Source organism: Rhea americana, unplaced genomic scaffold, assembly GCF_003343005.1.
Source record: "Rhea americana isolate MKP2758 unplaced genomic scaffold, rheAme1 scaffold_408, whole genome shotgun sequence".
In the NCBI taxonomy this organism is placed as follows: Eukaryota; Metazoa; Chordata; class Aves; order Rheiformes; family Rheidae; genus Rhea; species Rhea americana.
Window position 1 is genome coordinate 35,666 of NW_028186544.1, and position 21,162 is coordinate 56,827.

Below are 21,162 nucleotides of genomic sequence, written 5' to 3' on the forward strand. Positions count from 1 at the left end.
AGTGCTTCCCGCTCGCTTTTCCCGTTGCATGAGGCCAGGCCTCAGCTCCAGTTCCTGCGCTGCTCCCATTGCATGAAGGTGAACCCAAAATTGACCTGTAGCACCATGTTTCCCTGCCAGTTCCCAGGAGAAGGGTCTGGGTGCCAGCTTAATCCCAGCTTAGCCTTGGCAAGTTTGCTTTTTTTTTTTCCTCCCCCCCCAAAAAAAATTTCCGTCCGTTCAGCATCCCGCGAGCAGTCCGCCACGGGTGCGTGGCGCTGCTCCTTTCGGCGGCGGGAGGGAGGTTCGACGGGGGACYCGCGTGCGTTAGAAGCGCTGAGGTCGGCGCTTCTGCGGCTGCCGGCTTTCCGTGCCGCCGGAGCGCTGCGCTGCGCTGCGCTGCAAGCGGCCACATGTTTTAATTAGAGCGGGGCTGCAGAAGCTGCTGGCAGGGCTCCAGGGCCAGCAAAATGCATATTGTTCCCCGCAAAGTCTCAACGGGCTCGAACTTGCATGGAGCCCCATAGCCAACACCTCCTGCTTGCTTGGATTTTATTTATGCCTTTATTTAACTCAGCGCCTTCCCCTTCTCGCCAGGGAATGCTAATTCGGCTGCCGAGGGGCGCTGTGCCTGGTCCCGGCAGCGCGGATTAGCTACGCTCCGAATTGCGACATGCTCTGGAGCTGGAGTCTGTGAACGTGGGCCAGCGTGGCAGCGCCTGGGGGAAGTGGCGGGGCAGGAGGCTTTTCAAAACCTCTTGTGTTTTATTGACCGCATCATGAAAGCAGCCTCGGAGGGGACTTACGGCCCGTGGTATTTTTGCTATTTGCCATTTGCAACGCCCGTCGATCTTTTTTTTTTTTTTTTTGGCTCGAGTGGCCTGGGCACACTTGAGCGTCTCAACTGCTGTCCCGCCGCCGGACCGGAACTGAACTGCAGCACAGGGCTTCCATCCTGCCCCAGCTGCATGCAAGCAAGCGTCGAGGGGCAGCATGGCCCCATGCAAGTGAGTTGGACTGGTGGGCAGCCTGGAGTTTTCAAGCTGCATAGTTGCCTGCCAGACACTGTCTGCAGTGGCTCTGCTCTGGGCTGCCTGATTGCTGGGGCTAGGGACAGTTTATTGGGGTTTAAGGAGCCTTGTGGAGCAGATTGACAATGATTCCAAAGAGAAGATGTTRCCACACTCATTTATGGTGCTCTTCTCCTGGGCGCTGATAGTGTTTGTGGAATTGATGTTGCTGCAGGAGGAGTTGACTTCCAAAGCTCCTGTTTGGAGGAAATGTATGTGAATTTATCAGCATAAACACAGTGCAAAAATCTCTGAATAGCTAGTTGTGTCGCTAGTCCCACGCACTCAGAGTCTGCTCTCTAGGCCATTGAATTCATCCTCTGCCTTGCTGAATATGCAGGATCTGAACACGCTGAAGTGAGGTGGTATTGCAATACAGGGCAGCAATGCAAAGACCAGGTCTGAGCTGATGCTAGCAGTAAGCTGGACTCTGTATGGATTGGGAAGTTTTTTAGACCATTAATCACCGCTATCCCATGTGGGTATAAACGCTGCAGGTCTGMTAAGAAGGGTATGTCCTGCTCCGTGCTGGTGGGGAAGGAGGAACTAGGCATGAAGCAGGAGGAAAATGGGATGTTGCATCCTTAAAATGAGCGAGTGCTGCATGCAGCAGGAGGACAGCCTGGCCTCCGGGTACCCCATGAGCATTTGAGCTTTTAAGATAGGAGAGAGGCTTGTGGCTTTGTGCAACTTTGCATTTCTCTTCACTTTCCTGCCAGGCTGAGCAAGGATGCATCATGTAAACTTGAACAATTTGGGAGGCAGCAGTTGAATTTTTTATTCATTTATTTATTTACTTACTTATTTTTTTACATTGCAGCTGTCCACTTTTTCTGACAGCGGAGGAGAGCTGGAGCCTTCAGGCATCAGGGTGGAAAATGGATCCTGCCCCTTTTTAGCAGGGCTGCAAGCTTATYGCTTGCTTTCCACTCCTTTGGTCGTCTTTGGGTTTCCTGCCCTCCTGCTCAGAGCTGCCAGGAGTAAAAACCAAGGCTGTTGTGGCCTTTTATAGCCTCTGCCACTGATCCCTCCTCCCAAATAGCTACATTCTGAGTTTGCTTGGCCTGGCTGCCTGTGCTCAAGTGGGTCCCGGCTTTAGCCTTTGCCAGCTACGTTTTTGCTTCCCTCCTCCCCCAGCGAACTAGCATCCAACCCAGTGCCCTGATTGCAGCGTGGGGAAGCTCCAAAGCAAATTCTCCTTGCCTGGAGAGAGGGGAGCATCRCTGTACCCGTGGCTCCTGAGCTGCCCGGCTCCAAGGGTGCAGGGGGGCTGCGCTGGCACAAGGACATCGGGAAGGGGGGGCAACCTCAGCTGCAGGAGAAGAGAAAAAGAAAAGGAAGCGCCTGCATGCCGCAACGCTCACCGGAGTCCCCAAGCAAGCAGCCCATCCCAATGGAAGCGCAGATTGAACCTCAAACCTGCCTCTTCGGAGCAAACCCAGCCCACACGGCTTCGCTTGGAGGGGATGGATGAAGGGCGCTTCCCAAGTGAAGCACCCCAGCGGTCCCTCGGCCTTTGCAGTGTCCCCCCCCCCGCCCAGCTCCTTTGAACCTCCTGGGATGTGAATTGTGCTGGTGTCAGAGGGCTGGCTGCAGTGAAATCCCCTTGGTTGAAGGGTGGGAATACCAGTGTATTTCAGCTGGGGGATAATTACCAGTTGTCAGCAAGACAATAGCCACATTGTAGGGCAGGAATGAATCGAAAGGGCTCCTTCTTGGGCGTAATGTTACTTTTTCTATTTATGTTGCCATAGTCTTTGCTGAGAAATGGCCTTATTCTCTTTAATCCTTCGCCTCAGACATGCCTGCGGGTTTTTTCTTTTCTTTTTTTTTTTTAACCCTTTTTGCTCTGAAAGCTGGTTTGCCTCGACCGTGCCCTTGGCCGAGGGGTATCCACAGGGCCAGGTGCCATCTGGCTCTGACGGGGTGCTACGCTGCGTGGCTCCGTCCCTGTTTTGAGAGTTTGACTCTCAGTCTAGTAGGATGTGAGGAATACAGGCTTTGGTCGACATCAAATTGTGATCAAATTAATTTCTGTGCATTTGCCTGTTTTTTTTGTTTGTTTTTGTTTTTTTTAACTCGGGGACGTGTGCAGCAGCATAGTTTTAAGGGCCATATGATGCTTTTCCCAGTCAAGTGGCCCATCACATGGGTTGCTATTGAAGGCATTAAATAATATTGGCCCCGCAGCCACCTCCCAGAGGCACCAGCGGTCACTGGCTTGCTGCTTTGAACCACCTTTGGAGCCAGCCAGTTTTTCGTCCCCCTTGCAAGCTCCCCGGTTTGACTGTGGGGGCTGGTGCCGAAAGCCTCGCCAAGGTCCAAGGCGAAGTGGCGTGACCTTGCGCTCGGCAGGCAGCCCCGGCATGGGACACGCTGCCAAAAAGGAGGACGTCAGAGCCCGGCTCTTTCACGCAGAGCAAACTTCTAAAAGAGCAGGCAAGAGATGCCAAAGTTAGTGCTACAGACCAAGTATTGTCTGAAGGGTGCAAAGAGGTGGCAGGACAACAAACTGGACAAGGAATCTTATTGTGAACAACGTGGTCACGGATTTTATGAGGCTCCAAGAGAAACAAAGTCCCCTGCGCTGCCGGAGGTCAGAGCTGATAAAACAGAGTACAGCTGAATCATTGGAACGTTAGATCTGAAGGCTTAAAAAAGTAAATGAAAACACAAATATCCTCCTYTTTCTTCCCATTGCCGTAGTGAAACGGTGTTTCTCACCACCTGCTCYGTCAGCCGGATGCGTGAGGCTTGCAGGCCCCGCTCCATACCAGCGAGCTGCAGTTCTGCGAACCGTCATGCTTGGTTTTGGCACTGTTAAGAAGATGAGGGCGCAGAGGGCTCGGCTGGGGCGGTGGCCTTTACCAAGTGCAAGTCTTTCTGGAAGCAAGGGGGGAAAAAAGCAATTTAAGTATGCCTACAAGTTTAATCACAGTTTTGACTGGGTTTAAGAGCAAGGGGTGAGATTTGGCTGGTAGCGAGTYGCAATGTGCCAGGAGAGCTAGTCCCTGGGGGACTGTGAATAGGTGCCTGGGGATAGTAGTAGCCTGTTGACGTTCTCCACCTGGTCTCCATCGCTCTTGCCCAGCTGTGGGGCTGCCAAATGCATTGCGGATGGTGATGGGAACTGATACCCCCCGCCCTGGCTCAGATAAACTGGCCGTGCCCCCAAAGCCCTGGGCGGAGGTCGGCTGCCGGCATTCCTGGCTGCGGGAGCCCCTCGGTGCTGAATGCTGGAGCCGGGGGCCACGTCGGGGAAGGAATGCCTGGAACGCGATTAAAATTCGGGGGCTTCCCAGGAGGTCAGCGTCGCTGCTGCGGAGGCTTGCAGCCCTGATGGGGCTGGCAGCAGGAGCAGGGTCCTGGAGAGGGGCAGAGGCAGGATGCTTCGTGCCCACTGCCTGCTTGCTCTGCTGCCCAGCTTTGTCGGGAAGGCGAGAGCAATGTTCAGCACTGCTGCACCACGTTGTCACCTGCCCACGCCAGACGGCAGCAGGGGAAAAACCCGGCAACACGGCGCTGTCAGCAAACCAGCAGTTAACACCAGCAAAGACGGGGAGATGCAGGCACCTGGCTCAGAACAGCTCCCCGGCGCGTGGGAACCTGGCTCCCCAGTGGAGCCAGGGGCCAGTGGCTGCGCGGTGATTTATGAGCATGCCGGGCTGCCTGCGAGGGGGTCGCATTCCTTCCTTCGCCTCCCAGCGCCTTATCTCTGAGCCGCCGCTCGGCCCAGGAGCGGGGGGGGGGGAAGGGGGCTGAAGGAAAGCAGAGCTGTAACAGGCAGGTTTATCCCTGAGGAAGGTTTYGGCACTGCCTGCACCTCTCTACGCTGCTCCCTGGGAACTTGTCTCCCTCCTGTRTTTTTAGCCTCACTTGGGAAAGAGGGGAGCAAGCTTGTTTTTTTGCACAGCCAGAGCTTGCCATGCCCGCTGCCATAGTCCATGTTATTTCCCGTGAGGGCAGCACATCAAAAATCCCCCTGCAGCAAATATTCTAATGTCGGCCGGTGTCCCTGGCAAGAGCAGTGGGCTGGGATTGGAGTGCGCAAGGTGCCACGCACGCTCAAAGGCTGCAAGGGTGCTATGTTCACCCTGGGCTGCATGGTGCTACAGCCCCAAAGCAAAGGATAACGTGATTTCCACTGTATTTGGGAGCGGGAGGAGAGTGTGGGTGTCTGGCAGAGTCTTGGCAGGGCTGGGCAGGCGCTCAGGGCTCTTTCCTGGGCGCCTCGGGGCTGCTCGCCCGTTTTGGAYGAGGCGTTCATTATCCTCTGGCTTATTTGCTCCCTTTCCCAGACAGTCGTGACATTTTAACAGTTTATCTTATCGAGCAATTTGCTGGGAGGATGTTTCCGTCTTGCAGTGAGTAAACACTGAGGAACGCTGGCGGTCCTGGACATCTTGTGGTTGGGGCCACTAACGACCTGGAGGCAGGTCCAAGCAGAAGCACCCTCAGAGAGCCAGCACTCGCTGAGCCCCATGTTTGTGCCAATAGGGGCACAGACTAGCCCTAGTGATGCTGTCGCTCACATTGACATGGAGGCTCTGGGTGCAGCAATGTCCTGTTCCCCCGTATAAATCACTCATGTACCACATTTCTCAGCGTTTGCTGAGTGTCTGCGTGTRTTCATCTTGCATCGACTCTGACGTCAAAGGAAGCAATGTCCTACACTTACTTAAGGGAAGATTAAAAGATGGTTTGACAGTGAATTGCTCTGGGTTTATTCCCCCCCACCCCCACCCCCACCTCGTGCGAAGTTAAGGTTGACTTTCTGCACGGTGTGGGTTCATGCTTCTTCAAATTAGACATGGCACAGGCAAGTATTGCCAGGACCAGTTCTTCCTCCTGCACCTGGGAAGTTGGGAAAAATCTGCCTCTCCCACAGTGCCTCCTACGGGAGCAGCTGAGTACAGAGTGCGCTGCATGAGGAACGTGTGCTTTCTTCGTCCCTCACGTTAGTAGCTCGACATCACCTTCTGCCAATCGTGTGCTTTTGCCTGCTCGGCCTAATCTTTTTGCCAGCGGGGGCCAACTGCAAGCCTCCGGCAGCTGGGTTCCTGCGGTCTGTCCCTGGGCTGCCTCCATGTGCGAGGTCACTAGCTCGGGATGTGGCAATATCCTCGGGGTCTCTTCTATGTACATCTTGATGAGTGTCTTTTAACTGTTGTTTGTACTTTTAGATGAGGAACAGATTAAAATCCCAAACACTGATAGGATTTAAGGATACCATCTGCTCCTGACAGTGCTGAGCATTTCTGCTCGGGTAAATAAGAGCTCCCTGCCTTCAGCATTTCTACTTTGCCTTGCTGTGCTGGTGTCAAGGCTTTTCTTGTTCCCAGCAGCAATTATGGAAGGGGAGGTGTACAGATGGGGCATAGCTGCATGCTTTTATTTCTAAGCAGCACTTTGCAGCTCCCAAATTCCTCAGGATTTTGGCATTGCTCATACAATGCAGCCTCTCTAGGGCTGAACCAGTGTTGAACTTTAGCAGGAGGAAATACAGGCTCCTTCAGGCTCCCAATGATACTGGCCAGAGCCACCTTTGGATGCCCTCTATCCAGGCCCTCACTGCTGTAGCTGATCCTTTATTGKCTCCAGGGCAACATCGCTGTGAGCTGGCAGAGGGGCTGGAATTGCTCAGGTCAGCTCTGCCTGTCTGCAGGAGGCTGGGGGGACATGGTGGAGGGGACAGGCAGCTGGGTCCAGGCCACAGCCCCCTGTCCTGTTCCTCTGGAGCTGCCAGCGAAGTGCAGAGTCTGCAGGGCAGGTCCCTGAATCTGGATAGGCCCCACGCCACCCTTTTTGATTGCAACAATGCTGTCATCACCTGCTGATATTAACTGTGCAAGTCTTCTGCAAGCTAATAAAGGAGCCTGGTGTAAAGCGACAGCAGGTTTCGCAGAGGGCATAAGGCTCCAACGTGTTTGCAGAGGTGAACCCTTGCCTACTGGGGCTGAGCTGTGCAGACAGTATGCAGCACCATGTGCAGGGCTAGGGGAGGCCCCAGTGGAGCCTGGCATCTCGAACATAACTGCATGTCTGTGGAYATCTCTGCAACCAGGTGCAAGCCCTCACCATCAAACCCTTTTACTGCTGCAAAAAGGAAGATTTGTTAGGGGTGCATGAGTGGAAGGATCTGGGCTAAAATGAGCTTTACGCATACACAGGGGAGAGAGGAGAGTGTATGTAGCAGGAATTAACTTCTCTTCAGCCAGGAGCAAGCTCAGATGTCCTCCCTGCTGTCCTGGTGAATCCTACAAAGCTGGGCAGCTGCAGGAACCATCTTGCAATAGTGTGTGTGCGTGTGGATGTTGCCTTGGCCATTCAGAAGGGGTTAGGGACATTTTTAGCATTAGCTGAAAGCAAAAGGAAATTTCCAGCCTTCTTGGCTGTTGAGCTAATCTAGGGCAGAGGAAGTCTGTGCCAGACTAGAAAACAAAAGAGTTGGTAAAAATAGCCTGGCAATGGTTTGTGTGTGTTAGTTGAAACCCCTGGTTGTTAAGGTGGTCCCTGGGGCTTGATGCTTTGATTCTCATCTGTGCTGGGGCATGAGCTGAGTGTGGAAGCTGCAAGATCCCTCTCTTCCCAGTTCCAACTCCGTGTGGTTTGAATGCCCCTTTCTCAGCACACATGTGCTTTTCCCCTCTTTTGCTCTGTCTTTCAATAGTAGACTCCACTGTTGGTGCCAAAAACCCTTTCTATAGCTGCATGTCATGTATTTAACGCTTCTCCCCTGGGTTATCCTGCATCTGTAGTCTGCACAACGACACCTAGCCACCCAGTGGCTCTTGCTGGGCTTGCAGAGACCTTCTCTTGGAATCTGGGGAGGGGGAGGAAGGAAGCTGCAGTGATAAGGGGATCGGATTGCCCTGCCAGCGTTGTGTCCAGGCTTGCCCATCTAAAAATCATTACTGGTCCCTGCTAGCAGTGAGGCCCCTCGGTGGTAGTTGTGCTTGTGGTCTGCCAATCCGGGGAGAGGTTATGTTCCACAGATTGCCTCTGTGCTGCTGAAGGAGAGATTGCCTCTCCCTTGCTAGAGGTGTCCATGAAAGTGCACGAATGGGGTGCTGCGATCTGGCTGGGGCAGGTGTGTCTGGGAGGAGAGGTGGCCTCTATCTTCCTCCAAGGGTCTCCTAAGAGAGAGCTCTCTCTAGGCAGTGAGGTTCTTACCTATCTGTAGGGTCTTAGTAGCTTTGTCTTTAATCTTTGAGGAAGGATAGAATGATGGAGGTGGTGTCCTTGCCTTTCTAGAGCAGCCTTGAACCGAACTAATACTACCAGCAAAAACCACTGCCAGCCATAGCTTCCTCYTCTGGCCCCATTCTCATTAGCAGCTTTATTGGGAAGCTCCCTGGTTTTAGAGCATTCTTAACCCACTCCCTCATCCGAATGTAGCCCCCTGCTTCACTGGGCATCTTCCTCCTTCCTCCCTTCCTTGGGCTTGCTTTGAGTCCCTGGGAAGTTGGGTCTAGATGGGAGAGAACCCTGATGTAACCAGGTTGGGATGGGTCAAAACCCATCCCAGAGTCGTTTCCCCTTCACACTCCCAGTTAGGCCACACTAGCTGAAGGGTCTAGTCCATAGGTGAAGGTTTGAGGTCTGTAAAAGAGCTCTTGGGATTCCCATCCTCCTTCCTTGTTGCCTAGTGTAAAGCAATGCTGAATGCTTGTGTGCCAAATGGCTGTGCAGTGACAAATCCTGGTGTGTGTGGGGGAAACGGGAAGCACATCTTTAAAATTCATGTTTCTTTCTAAGGGAGTATATTAAAAGAAGGCTATAAATATTGCAAATCTAAGAGCTTTGGAATTTGGACATGTTAGGTACTGGTGTGCAGGGACTGGACTTCCCTGGGGCCCAATCTCGGCAGCACTGCATTACAGAGGCAGAACTTAATGGACCTTGGCTTTGCAAACCCTGTTCCTGATGGCGCTGTGACTGCACACAAAAAAAGGTATTGGTTAAAGGAGGTGCAGAGCCCTTGTGCTCATCTCTTCCAGGCATTTCCATCCATCCGCTGCATGTGCTTTGACTGAGTCTGCAGCTCCCTCTGCTGTCTGTGCCTCCTCCTGGCCTTCACACTACTGCTGCGGTGCCACTTTCCAAATTGCCGTCCTCCTTCCTAGCTGCCTAGAGTAGAGCGGTGCTGGATGCTCCTGTGCCAAGTGGCTCTGCAGGCCACAGCTTGTTGTTGGCTCCTGTCCTCTCCAGAATCACCATCGTCACTGGCCCTGCGTGGGATCAGGCCTGGGCGCCGCACATCGTTCTCTCCCTGGGTGCTCGCCTTCCCGTGTGGCTCCAGCCACAAGAGGGCACCCGCAGGCCTGGCAAAGCCATCACTCCCCAGCTGGTTGGCACAGGGCCCTGYATGCTGGCTTGTGCCCTTACCCAGAGCTTGCAAAGCTCTGGGTTGTGCTCGCCAACTCTCCTGAGCAGCCAGGGCTTCACGTGCTGGCTGCCACCATCCAGGGTGGAAGTGGAACCTCCAAAATTGGCCCACTGGGATGATGCTAGCCAGTTTGCCTCCTGGAACAATCCACCTTCCCCATGTCTCCAGAGAGCCTCAGCTTGCAAGAGAGGATTTGCTGAGCTCATCTCATCCCCTCTATCCCAGGCCAGACTGCAGCGCTGTGCAGAGCCACTCTCCCATTCCATCCCCAGATGCCCTGTCCCAAGTGCCAAGAGCTCTCCCTGGTGCGAGTTTGAAACACATCAAGCCATGGGAGAGATGGACAAACCCCAGGTCCTGTGGAGCACTGGCAGAGTCAAAACCAAATATTTTTTTGACTAGGCTTGTCCTTGGCTGCAAACACAAGGTCCTCCTAATGCACTGGGGCGCACACGGCCRGGTCAGTTGAAACCCACTCACTCAGCTCTGCCCGGACGTTCCACTTTAAAAGCAGTTATTCTTTAACTACTGATAGGAAGCTGCTGTTTTGAAACCAGTGGAATGAGCTTTTTTCTTTGCTTTTTGGCTTTTCCTTCCTTTGAAGGATGAAGGATTCCCCCTCCCCCCCCCATTTCCAAATATAGAGGCTGAGCTTGGGGGCAGAATGCAGGCTCCTGGTGCAGGAGTGGAACCATTTGTGGACACCAGGGCATGGCAGGAGACTGGCTTTGAGGGTCTGAGAGGGCTTGGAATAACCCACTGCCTGGGAGCCGGGGACGTTGGCCATATCACTGGACTTCTCACCACCACTTTCCTAAGCTGCATCTCAAGGTTTCCTCATTCCTCACCTGCCTCGGTGTTCAAGGCTGCCAATCCATCTTGACCCTGGAGAGAAGTTGGTGGGGGGGAGGGGGTGCAAGCTGTTCACCATTTGCTGTGCAAAGAGGGGACGTTCACCCTCTGTGCCAACTCCTGATGCTGAAGTCACAGGACATGTCGCTCATGCAGGGTGGAGGGAGAAGGAGTTGGGGTTTACCTCGGGCTCTTCTCCCTCTGGGCCACAGCCCGACTTTGTCCGTCCTTCTTGGTGAGCTCACAGAGATTTGAGCTCAGCATCCAGATGTGGCTTTGCTGCCCATCCGGCACCCGTTGGAGGAGGTATGCGCTGCTGGGCGCTTGCAAATGCTGTTCCTGCAGAGTGCGGCAGGCTTTTACAGCCCACAGGGGCTGGGAAAAGACTAAATCCAGAGATAGCAGATCTAGTTAATCCCCCTTATCCGGGKCAGGGTTAGGGGATGGCTGACCCTCTCACTGGGCTAAGCCAGCTGCCACGGCTGATGCTGGGAAGCGGTGGGAAGATGGAGACTGACTTTTCAGGAGGGATTTGAGAGCAGATCAAGAGTCTAGTTTGACTTGTAACAATGCATGAGGGTTGGAGGAACTTTCAGGAGCATCCCCTTGAAAATGCAGAGTACCTTTCTAGAGCCTTGAACTGGGAGGAGGCTAAAACTAGGGGGTTCCCTTGTGGCAGTGGCATGCTAGGTGCAGCAGTGCCGTGGGGCGCTGGGACCTTCTCCAGCCCCTTGGCTTCTGTGGCTTGTTTGGCACCCCTTTTTCTGAGCTCTTTGAACCCCGTTTGTGCAACAGTCCTGGGATGAATTAAAGAGAAAGAAAAGAAAGAGAGAAATGCCAGGAGATACAAAGAAGATAACAGCACGTGTCCTGAGGACGATTTTAAGCCTGGTGCACAGTGCTGGCACGCTGTCTTCTGGAGCAGTTTATCATGCTGAGCAAGGAATGCTGCCTGTCCTGCCTCCTTAAGGGAAATGCTTTTCCTTTGGAGCGTAGCATGCCTCCACATTTTGCCGCACCTGGACTTCTCGCCCTCGGCATCGGGCTCTGTTGCAACCCCTCTTGCAAGCGAGCCTAAAACCAGTGCAACTCAGGAGCACATGCCACAGGAGCAGCAGTGGGGCACCTCACAGATACCCAAGTAGCAGCTTCTTAGCCCCCGGCGCTGCAGTCCCACCACTACCCTTGCAGTGTGCAGTGAAAGGAAGCTCATTGCCTTAATGAGGGCTGGTGGCGATGGGCCCRGCGCTGGCAGCACCCCTCCTGCAGGCTTCCTGCTCCCTTCCGCTTCAGCTCCTGGCTCCTGCRCATGATGAGTTGCCTAATCCAAGCAAAAGGGAGATAGTGCTTTTTTGAAATATATTTTTATTTTTAAATTTTATTTTCTAAATTTTTGAAAGCTTTAAAATTTAAAAATATTTTTAATTTTCTAGTATTTTTCTGTTTTCCATTTTTCCACTTTTCATTTTTCCATTTTACTTCTCTTTTCTTCATTTTCTTCTTTTATTTTTAAATTTTTTAATTTGTTCATTTTTTCGTTAAAAAGATACATATTTTTATATATCGTGTCGCTGTAGTGTTTTCATGTGCTCGGTGTGCCCCCCCCAGCACGCCAGCCAAGCCTCCTGCCAGGGGAAGTAAGGAGGCTTGCTGAGGCAGGTGGCCCTCCCTCCCTTGGGAACAGGCCAAGTGGTGGAGGCGGCCAGCCCAGGACCACACTCTGCGTCTCTCAGCTGGCCCACCACCAGGGTGGGTATGGCATCGCCCGCTATGGGGGCTCCGGAGCCATCTCTTTTCTCCGCTGGCCTGCCTTCAGTGAGGTGTGAGCAGAGCAGTGGTAAGCCTCTTGGCCGTGCTGAGCTGCAGTCGCCCTGGCCTCCGCATGGCCCGTCAGGGTATGGGAGGTCAACCCGTCCTTGCCACAGCCCCCGACATGGCTTGGTGCCCCTGGGGGCTGTGTTTGAGAGCTTGGCCCATCAACCSCTTGCTGTTTGCCGTGCCTTGCTTTTTCCAAGGCTCTCTTCCAGCAACAGCTGGAGATCTCCTTCAGCTTACATGACCGGGCTCTGCAAAACCACCCAGCTGTGCATGTTTGGAGCGGCAGCCGCCGCAGGTCGCCCTGACTCACCACCGCGAGGAATCAATTTGGGCTCTGTCCAGGGAACAAGCTTCACTGTCCATCCATCTGGATGGCTCAGGAAGAAGCCTGTCAAACTGTCCCCATGATCCTGTGCTGCCTCCCCAGCCTCCTGCCCAGGCCATTCGCTGGGATGGCCAGTGGCAGCCTGTGTTTGGTCAGTGCCAGATCAAACTTGGTTTCTGTACAAAGCTCTGTTTGCCAAGTTCCTTTGGAGCAGGATTTGCGATACCACCCAGCTCCTTTGGCCCATGTGCTTGACCACGGCTTGCTTGGGAGTGAGGGGGGAACTGCTCATTTTTCAGGACTTTCGCAGAGTGAAGGGATTTTTTTCAGTATTTCCTCTCTCCCCCTTTTCATCACCTAATAGATCAAGTGCAAGGAGAAACCATCCAGAATGTCCCTTAAGCAGCTGGGAAGCACCTTGAGATCCTAGTTTTCCCTTGTTGGTGGGGAGAAGGCAGCAGGGCCTGTTGCTGAAGGGTTACTTGGTGGCGCCGGCAGGGATGGGGTTACCGGGAAGCGGCACACGGCCGGAGGAGCAGCCCAGCACCTGGGGTGGAGCGGCTTTGGAAAGCAGAGCAGGGTGCACCRGGGACCTGTCCCAACACGAGGAGGCAGATCAACGAGACAACACACAGCAGCCGGGTCTGCTGAGCTTCCGCCTTCATGGTTGGGGCAGCCAGCCTGGCAGACAGTCCAAAAAGAAACCCCCTGAGTCGTCCACAAGCAAATTCCTCCATGCCATTGCTTCACTTTGGAGCTACTTTTACGGCTGCAGGGTGATTTTTTCCCCTTCAGAGTGTCAGAAATGAAGCTTCAGGCCTTGGACTTTCTCAGCCCTTGTGCAGTGCTCTGGAAGGGCCAGGCAGCACAGACGGAAACTTCTCTATAAAGCCAAAAATGCATCCCATATTAGATTAGTTGGAGGCAGGTTCATGGTTGGGGGGGATCTGTTCCACAAGATGCCATTGTAATAGCATCAGTTTTGGGGCAAAGGGACTGACACAGCATCATTGCCACGTTGATCGGCATTTTAATCAAAATGCTTACCCATATCACACTTTAAAAAAATAGTGTGGAAAACACTGTCTGTAGCTAAAAGCTTTTTAAATCATTGCTTTCACTCTTTTCCTGAGTCTTTCTTGACTCTGTAGTTTAAAATGATAGCGAGCTTCACTGCACTTTTAACTCTGTTTTGTTTCTGTTTATTCTTTAACGTTAGAGGAGAAGAAGAGTAAAATTCATTCCTGCAATATGCTGGCAATGGCAATGTGGAGCAGGGAATCTACCTGAGACCTGGCTTTCTCGGCCATGCAGGTTGTGGGCTGGGGGGATCCTGAGATTGCAGCCTGCCCTGCGATCCCCCRTTTCCAGAGTACACCTCTAGTCTCTTCGTGTGCTGTTTGGGGAGCACCTGAGCTGTGGGGTGAATGGTCTGGGCAGGGGAGCTGCAGTTGAAGCCACTGCCAAGGTTATCCAGGCAAGTGACTTGGCCGGGATGCTGCAGATGGACTGGCTGAGGCCACAGCGTGCTTTACGGGAGTGTGGCCCTGAGTGTCTCTGCAACAAAGAGGAGTGCTGGGGACGACAGCGAAAAATCTAAAGGGTGGAGAAATGGACCTTATAACTGGGTTTTTGGCTATTTTTAACTGTGCGTGAAGAGCAAAGGGACTCCTGGCATGTGCCAGTTGGCTAATTGTGGGAACAAGTCAGAAGAGCTTGTAGCCTTCCTTATTAAATTGATGTCTTCCCTCTTTTTTTTTTTTTTTTTTTTTTTTTTGAAGAAGGCTCCTGTGTTGGTGCTGTGGCATTTTAAGAGGGCTCTGAGCAGACAAATCCCCATGCTCGGTACAGGAGGGATGTTCTGCTTGGCCAGATCTGTCCCCCAGAGAGGATCCCTGGTGCTGGGGGAGCACTGAGACACTGCATGTCCCCAGGGCAGCTCGGCTCTGCATTGCAGCCCCRGGGCTGGCAGCTCTGCAAGCAGAGCAGCTTGCTTGGTGCCTTTCCTCTCAGTGGGAAAAAGCCAATACCAAGCTGCTCGGTAGAAGTTTTTCTAGCTGGTGTCAGTTAAATGCAGTGGTCTTGGAGTGCTAAAGGGTAAAATGCTCAGAAGTCTTGGCTTCCAAAGCTAGCTGGTGCATGATGTGAGCCAGGGAGGCTTACCTATGCTTCCCCCACAAGCTCCTGAGTCACYTGATAGCATCTGGGGATTCTGGATGTGTGACGGAACCAGGAAAGCATCTCAAAAGCTCTCAAGACTTGCTGTGCTTCTRGACAATGGAAATCTTGGAAGTGTTTTCTGGGATTTTTCTCATTTAATCCCACTTTGAAATTATCACCCATGCAGGTTAGCTCAGAGCTTAGGGGCAGTGCTGCCTGTAGTGATACCAGCAGACCAGGGCTCTGCTCAGCAGGCTTCTCCTAGCAGTCATGCTGGAGCCACAACAACCTGGCACAACCTTTATGGAGAAGAGTGTCCAAGCTGAACGCTGACCTACTGTCCCAGCTGCTGGCGGCCAGGCAAGGAGGTCGCGCCGGAGCCCTGGTGTGCTGACAGCATCCCTATTACTGCAGCCAGGTCTCCCGAGAAAATCCCAAGGCACAAGATTTTGGAGGAGAAGCCAGAGTGCTGGCTGCTGGAGGGCTTCCTGGCGGGGCTCCTCCTGGAGCGAGGATGTCAAATGAGGACAGGGTCCGGCGGGGAGTGCGGACGGCCACAGCTGGAAGCTTCTCCGTTATCTGGGAAGCTGGGCCTGACCATGGAGAAAGGCAATGCCGGCTAGTGCGGGGAACAGCCGTGCTCGCAGCAGCCTTGGTTTCTGCAGGCCACCCCGAGCTGGGCAATGTGATGGAAACCATGTCCACAAGCAGCACATGACCACGTGTGTGCATGAGATGGCTTTTCAGCATCAGTCATTTAGCTAAAGTTGCGAGGGGTTGAAAAGGGGGTCTCCAGGACATTCTGGGTAGGAAGGAGTTAAAAGCTGGAAGCAGAAGCAGGCTGATGCAGAGCAGGGTGCACTAGRGGAGGCTAGTGCACCAGCTGGGAGATGGCTCCAGGCAGGAGTTCAGGTGGGTCCGGGTCCTGAGATCCTGCGTTGCCCTGGTGGGATGTGCCTGCTGCCAGGGGTGTTGAAGGAGGGAGGCCGGCAGTTGGGAGAGGAGGGCTTGACTCAGCCGGCCCAGCAGAGCCACTCCTCCTGGCTGCTCCTGTTTGAAGGATTGTGCACCAAGAGCTGGAGCGGAGAGACCGATGTGAGCACTCCGGGCGTCCGTCTGGGGTAAAACTTCTGGTTTGCCCTTCCTTTTTTTTCCCTTCTCCCCTCCGTTTTTCCTTCCAAAGCAACAAGGCTTGTTTTTCTCTCCTCTGAATGGCTCCAGTTCCGTGCTGCCTGGGCTTTTTGCTCTTTCTGGCTTGCTGCTGCTTCTCTGAAGCACAGCTCCTGAACTGGTTTTGGGGTGGCTCAAAAGTCACAGGAACTTCTGTAGCCCCTGAAGGGAGAACCACTGCATCTGAGCTGGCGACGGAGCCGMTCTCCTCTTCAGCAGCTCCCCAGCCAAGCGCGTCCCCATGGATGGCAGCACAGGACGACGAGGGGTCGGGGGATGTCACCAGCCTGCAGGACTGGGAGCCAGATCCCAGCACAGCAGCGTTCACGGGCAACAAGAGCATTGCCAGCACAGAGGTCCCACAGGCAGCTGAAGGCACCCACAGTGGGTTTGAGCAAGGTGATGAGAATGTCACGGGGATGCCAGAGAGCACGGCGCAACTGCCGACAAGCATCGCTTCAATGGCCACTTCTCCCAGCGGCACGGCACCCAACAGCAGCCAGGATGTGATCAGCAGCACCACTGAAGGCCCCCACCTCCAGACACCAGCAGGACCCAAGCTGGTGCTCCCTGAGCCAACAGAGCTGCTTGGCGAACGCAAGGGGACTTGGGTGTCCTTGCAGAGGCCAATGGCACCCCGTCCAGGTAGTGCTCCTTTCGCTTTCTCACCAGGTGATGGTATCCATGAGCAGGTGGCACTTCCACAGGAGCTCTTCTCAGGAGAGGGCTTGGGAAGCCTTGCCAGCCCCAAAGCACAGCTGGCCCACGTAGTGCCTTCCTGGGCCCGAGATGGAGCATCGGCTATGCCACGTGCTGCAGACCGCCTGAAGCTGTCCCCTCGCGCCAGCACGCGAGCCAGGCGACCCTCTGCAGGCTTTGGGCTGCCACGTGCTGTTCCAAGTGTCACCCCACCAGGGGACCGGAGCCTGAAACGTAGCAGCAGCAGCCAACTATTGCAAGGCACTGGAAGACCTGCTGGCCGCTGGGGGCTTGCACTAGCTGGTGTGAACGGGAGCCGGAGTCATTCTGCTCCTAACATGAATGCAACTAATGATGTGGACTTTCCTTCTGCCAATAACTCTGATCCTCTTGAGTTTGATTTACTAACCTCCACTCTGCGACTTTATAGTAGTAACAGCACAGGGTTTGCTTCCTTCTTTCCTGGACTGACACCAGAGGCTGGTCGTTGCCTGCCCTTTCCAGCCCACCTGCCCTATTGCACCACCTTGGGCACCAAACATTTCAGATTGCCAAATTATCTCAACCACGGCAGCGAGGCGGAAATTCAGGCTGCTTTGCATGAGTGGGAGGGGTTGCTTAAATCCCGGTGTCACCGCTACTTGGAGTGGTTCCTCTGCTTGCTCCTGGTCCCTGGGTGTAACGCTTTTGTCCCCATAACCCCCCCGCCATGCCAGGGCTTCTGTGAGGCCGTGAGAGACCTGTGCTGGATGCACTTGGCCACTGGGCACCTGCCTCTCCCGTGTGACTCTCTCCCTGCAGAGGATGAAGGGTATTCTTGTGTCTTTATTAATGTTTCTGCAGGTAATGTGGCTGGGGAATCTCTTTTTGTGTGTGTCTCCCCCTCCCTAAACCTCATCAGGTAAGGTACGCAATGTTTTTAGGGTGTTTTGAAGTATGTATCTGTTAGGTGCTCTTTCTTCTTTTGGAGCCTACCCCTTTCTCAGGGCTCTACTCTCCTGGGTATGGGTCAGAGCTTATGGCGTGGTGGATACCTGTCGATCAGACAGCTGTGCCCCCAGGCAGACTTGGCTTCAGTGTCTTGCCAGCAACTAAGAGCTGGAAGATGCTTTTGCTACTCACATCGCTCTCTTTCCATCCAACCTCAACTCTTCCTGCAGCTACTGCTGCCGGTTTTTGGCTCCCTCCCCAGTACTGAGCATCCCTGTCCTGTCCTTGGACTGTTGCAGCTCTCGTGAAATTCATTGGTCCGGCTAAGAGGCAACATCCCTGTGGCCATTATGAGATGCCCTTTGAGCATATATGGCGGGGTTGTGTCCATGCCTGTATCCAGGGCCAGTTTGTAGACACTCTTGCCTGTTACAGTGCTGTTCCTAACTGTGACCTGACCTTTCAGCTGTCTGGGGGCCCAAGGAGCAGGACAGCAGTGGTTTGCAGTATTCTGAGTCTCCTGTCCCCCTGGGAGCAGGATGTTTGCAGAACTGAGCTTAATTTGCTCTGGTGAACTCCTCTATGGGCATGAGGCTGGGGACAGCTGCTGCCTACCTGCAGCTGAGCTCAGGGGTCTGTTTCCTTGCTCTGGGAAGTGCCGGGCTCTTTCCTGTACCCACCTGTCTGGATCAGTATTTGGGGCTGACTCAGTCTGACTGCAGAGCAGCCATGGCAGCAGGGATGCTTCAAGGTGACCTTCAGTGAGTGCTGAAGGAAGTGCCTGGGTGTTGCTCCCCTGTGGGCTGGGGTGGGGGCTGTGACCTTGCATGCACATGCGTGTGCTTGCTCTTCTCTTCCCAAGTTGCTCAAACACCTTTGCCTTGGGATTAATGATTTACATGCAGCTAATGTTTGACCCCCTCTATTTGGAAGGCGGGAGAGGCAGTTTGTGTCCGACTTTCGTTGTTGGGTGGTTTTGACCCTTGGATCACTCAGACAAACTAAAATGCCCCCTTTCAAAAGGGAGAGATAAAGCGAAAGGCAGACTGCAGATGTTCTTTAGAGCAATAGAAATGTCTGTCTAGGTGTCAGAGCAGAAATTAAGTTTGTGAAGAAAGCGGGAGAATGTGCTGGGGAAAAAGGGCAGGAAAGACATTAGGGTGGTAGGTGGTACCTTCATTTTCCACCAAACGTGTCATTCTTCATTCTCCCAGGACTTCTGTGTTAACACCCACAACACTGACTCCTGGCTGGCATTGGGCGTGGTAGTTCAGTTCTGAGTGGTACATGACTGGACCAGCTGTTGCGTTCAGAGAGGCCTGGAATCTTCTTATTTAACGTTACTGCTCTAACGGATTTAGAGCATCTCTCTTGAAAGTTTAGGGGGAGGCATCTTGCTGTGCCCGACCTCGCTCTGCCACCCTCCCTGTGCTTTTCTCCCTCCCAACATCCTAGCATCGACATGCTGGAATAAGCTTCTGAATGAGGCTGTGTTCCCACAGCAGACTCCAGCCCCCCCTTGGTACAATCCTGGGGCTTTCAAGCCAGAAATGGCCTTGAGGCTGTCTTGAAAGACACCCACTGCCTTCAGAGAGGTGATTAGAAGGGACCAGCAGACAAGGGATGCACACATGGAGGGAGGATGACTCCCCCAGGCTCTGACCCCTCTACCCTCAGTGTTAAAGCAGTACTGTTCACCAGGGTGATGTGAGGGGGGTCACCAAAATGCTCGCCTTGAGTTCCCAGACGTTTGGCAACAAAGAAGCCAAGTGGCCTGTTGAGGCTTGGCGGCTCTCAGCTGTCTGGAGGAAATGGGGCTGGGCGGTGGATGTAGGGGTGGTAGTGCACTCACTACGTGGTGCTGGGGTATTCAAGGTGCGATGGTGGACCAGAGTGGCTTGGGTTGAGAGGTACTACTCCTGCTTGTGTGCATCCCTCTGCAATCCCAGCGGGAGCTAATGTGCTTGAGGGGAAGACAGGAAGGATGTGGAGCAACAGGACAGGTCAGAGCATCTCTGGGGCCTGGTCAAGGTGCTGCATTCTCTGTGTCCAGCAAGTCAGTGCCTTTCAAGGGCTGGTGGCTCAGAGCCAGGGACTGTCACTGGGGAGGTTTTGCTGAAGGCTGAATACTCAGTTCCCAGGTTCCTCTAAAGAAATACCGGTGATCTGCTTTAGCCAAAGGCCAAGGGATGCAGCGTGGAGTGCCTTATCCTGACACGTGAACCAGGCATCTTGGCTAGAGACATCCCCACAGTGAAGCAGCTGCTGCATGTCTCGCAAATGTCCCTGCTGCCAAAGGGCTTTACCTTCTCTTGAGTGCCAGCTCTGCAGTCACCCCGCTGCCATGGCCCAGCTCCTTCTTGTGTTGCAACACTGCTGGAAGGGACCATGCTAGCTCCACCAAAAAGCACTGCAGCATCCAGCAGCCCCTTAGGTTTGCACTGGCTGTGACAAGGTCCAGCACAGAAAGCCCTTAAGGTGTTTTCTTGTTGTCTGGGACAGATGCTGGCGATTTGCCACAGGGACAAGGGGGACTGATGTGGGTGGGATTTTTGGGCAGTGTTGCTTTCTGTGAGGCTCTGGGTGCTGTTCAGAAAAGGCAAGAAGGGAGTGCTATGGCCTGAAGGGCTCTGAAAAAGGGCTGGGAGTGGATTTTCTCCCATGCACAGCCAGGAGTTTCAGCAAGTCAGGAACTTGCAACAAGTCAGCCCTCGGATAATGGCACCAGCTCATGGGCAAAATAGCTGCGCCGTATCTCATTTCTTGCTGGTATTTGTTCTTGTAACACTTCCAGCTGCTAGAGGCGAGAGTATAATATCATATTGTAGTCAACAGTACTGGAAAATCTCGCGTTTAGGCCTGGATGAGGATTTCTCACTGGCAGAGGGCCCATCCCCACCCTCCCATGGCAGGCGCACCCAGGCGTGCATCCCGGTGCGCTGGCACAGCCCCAGCATGCTCGGCAGCAGGCCACTCAGAGGCGTCTTGTCAGCATGAGGCTGTAGCATCCTTTCCCCACCACGGGACAGGGCCCAGAGGTGTCCCTGCACRGTGCAGGGACTGGCTCTGTGCTGTAGAGCCCTTTCCCACAGGCTCTGGGACCCCTCACTCAGCAGCAAGGGTGGCAGAGCACCCAAGGAGGCTGTGGGGGACAGGCAAAGGGGATGGGACCAGGCAGTTGAGCAGGGATACCCCGGTCTGACAGCTGTGTGGAGGGGAAAGCCAAAGCATGTGGGGCAATGAAACACTCATTATGGAGCCCAGGGCAGCTCTGAGCTATGGTGTCATGAAGTGATAGAGACAGTGGTCCTCCACTGATCTTCCCAGCGCTGCTTTAGGAGGTTAGTTGTTCTCCCTACCTCTCCTTCTGGAAAGAGCCCAGTGATTTGATTTGAGAGAGCTCAGGCCCTTGTGAAGCAGCAGCTTGCAAACCCACGTGTTCCTCTCCCACCATACTTGGGCTGGCTAGGGGTCATGCAGGTCAGCCGCCTGCTCTCTAAATGTGCACATTTAGAGAGCTTTGACTCTGCTGCATGCAGAAATCTCCTGCCAGTGCAGCTTTTCAGCAAACTGGGTTGGGACCCTTATGCGTCTGAGGCTTGGTACTTGTTAGGAGCCCCTCTGTTTTCAGGGGGACATCCATTTAAAGGGATGTCCCATTATTGCCTGCTCCCCAGGCTCCATCCAGCTTTTCATCCCTGGCTGTGGATTTGTTTGCATGTTGTGCATGGGAAAGACACAGCCCTGTTTTCTTTGAGAAGCCTCCTTGT

General features: G+C 53.8%; 1 protein-coding gene across 4 annotated transcripts in view; it reads left to right on the plus strand.

The window, feature by feature from the left end:
- The window catches only part of COL18A1 (collagen type XVIII alpha 1 chain), a 65,148-nt gene that overhangs the window by 19,020 nt on the left and 24,966 nt on the right, over nucleotides 1-21,162 (plus strand). For 2 of the 4 annotated variants that reach the window (XM_085314562.1, XM_085314563.1), the window contains exon 1: nucleotides 16,554-17,305. The exons of 1 other annotated variant lie outside the window; for it this stretch is intronic. In XM_085314562.1, the coding sequence (XP_085170688.1) occupies nucleotides 16,567-17,305 (739 nt within the window). In that variant the 5' untranslated portion in view covers nucleotides 16,554-16,566. Of the gene's footprint in view, nucleotides 1-15,634; nucleotides 16,409-16,553; nucleotides 17,306-21,162 lie in introns of those variants that run through there. One more of the 4 variants, XM_085314564.1, reaches the window with a different exon arrangement.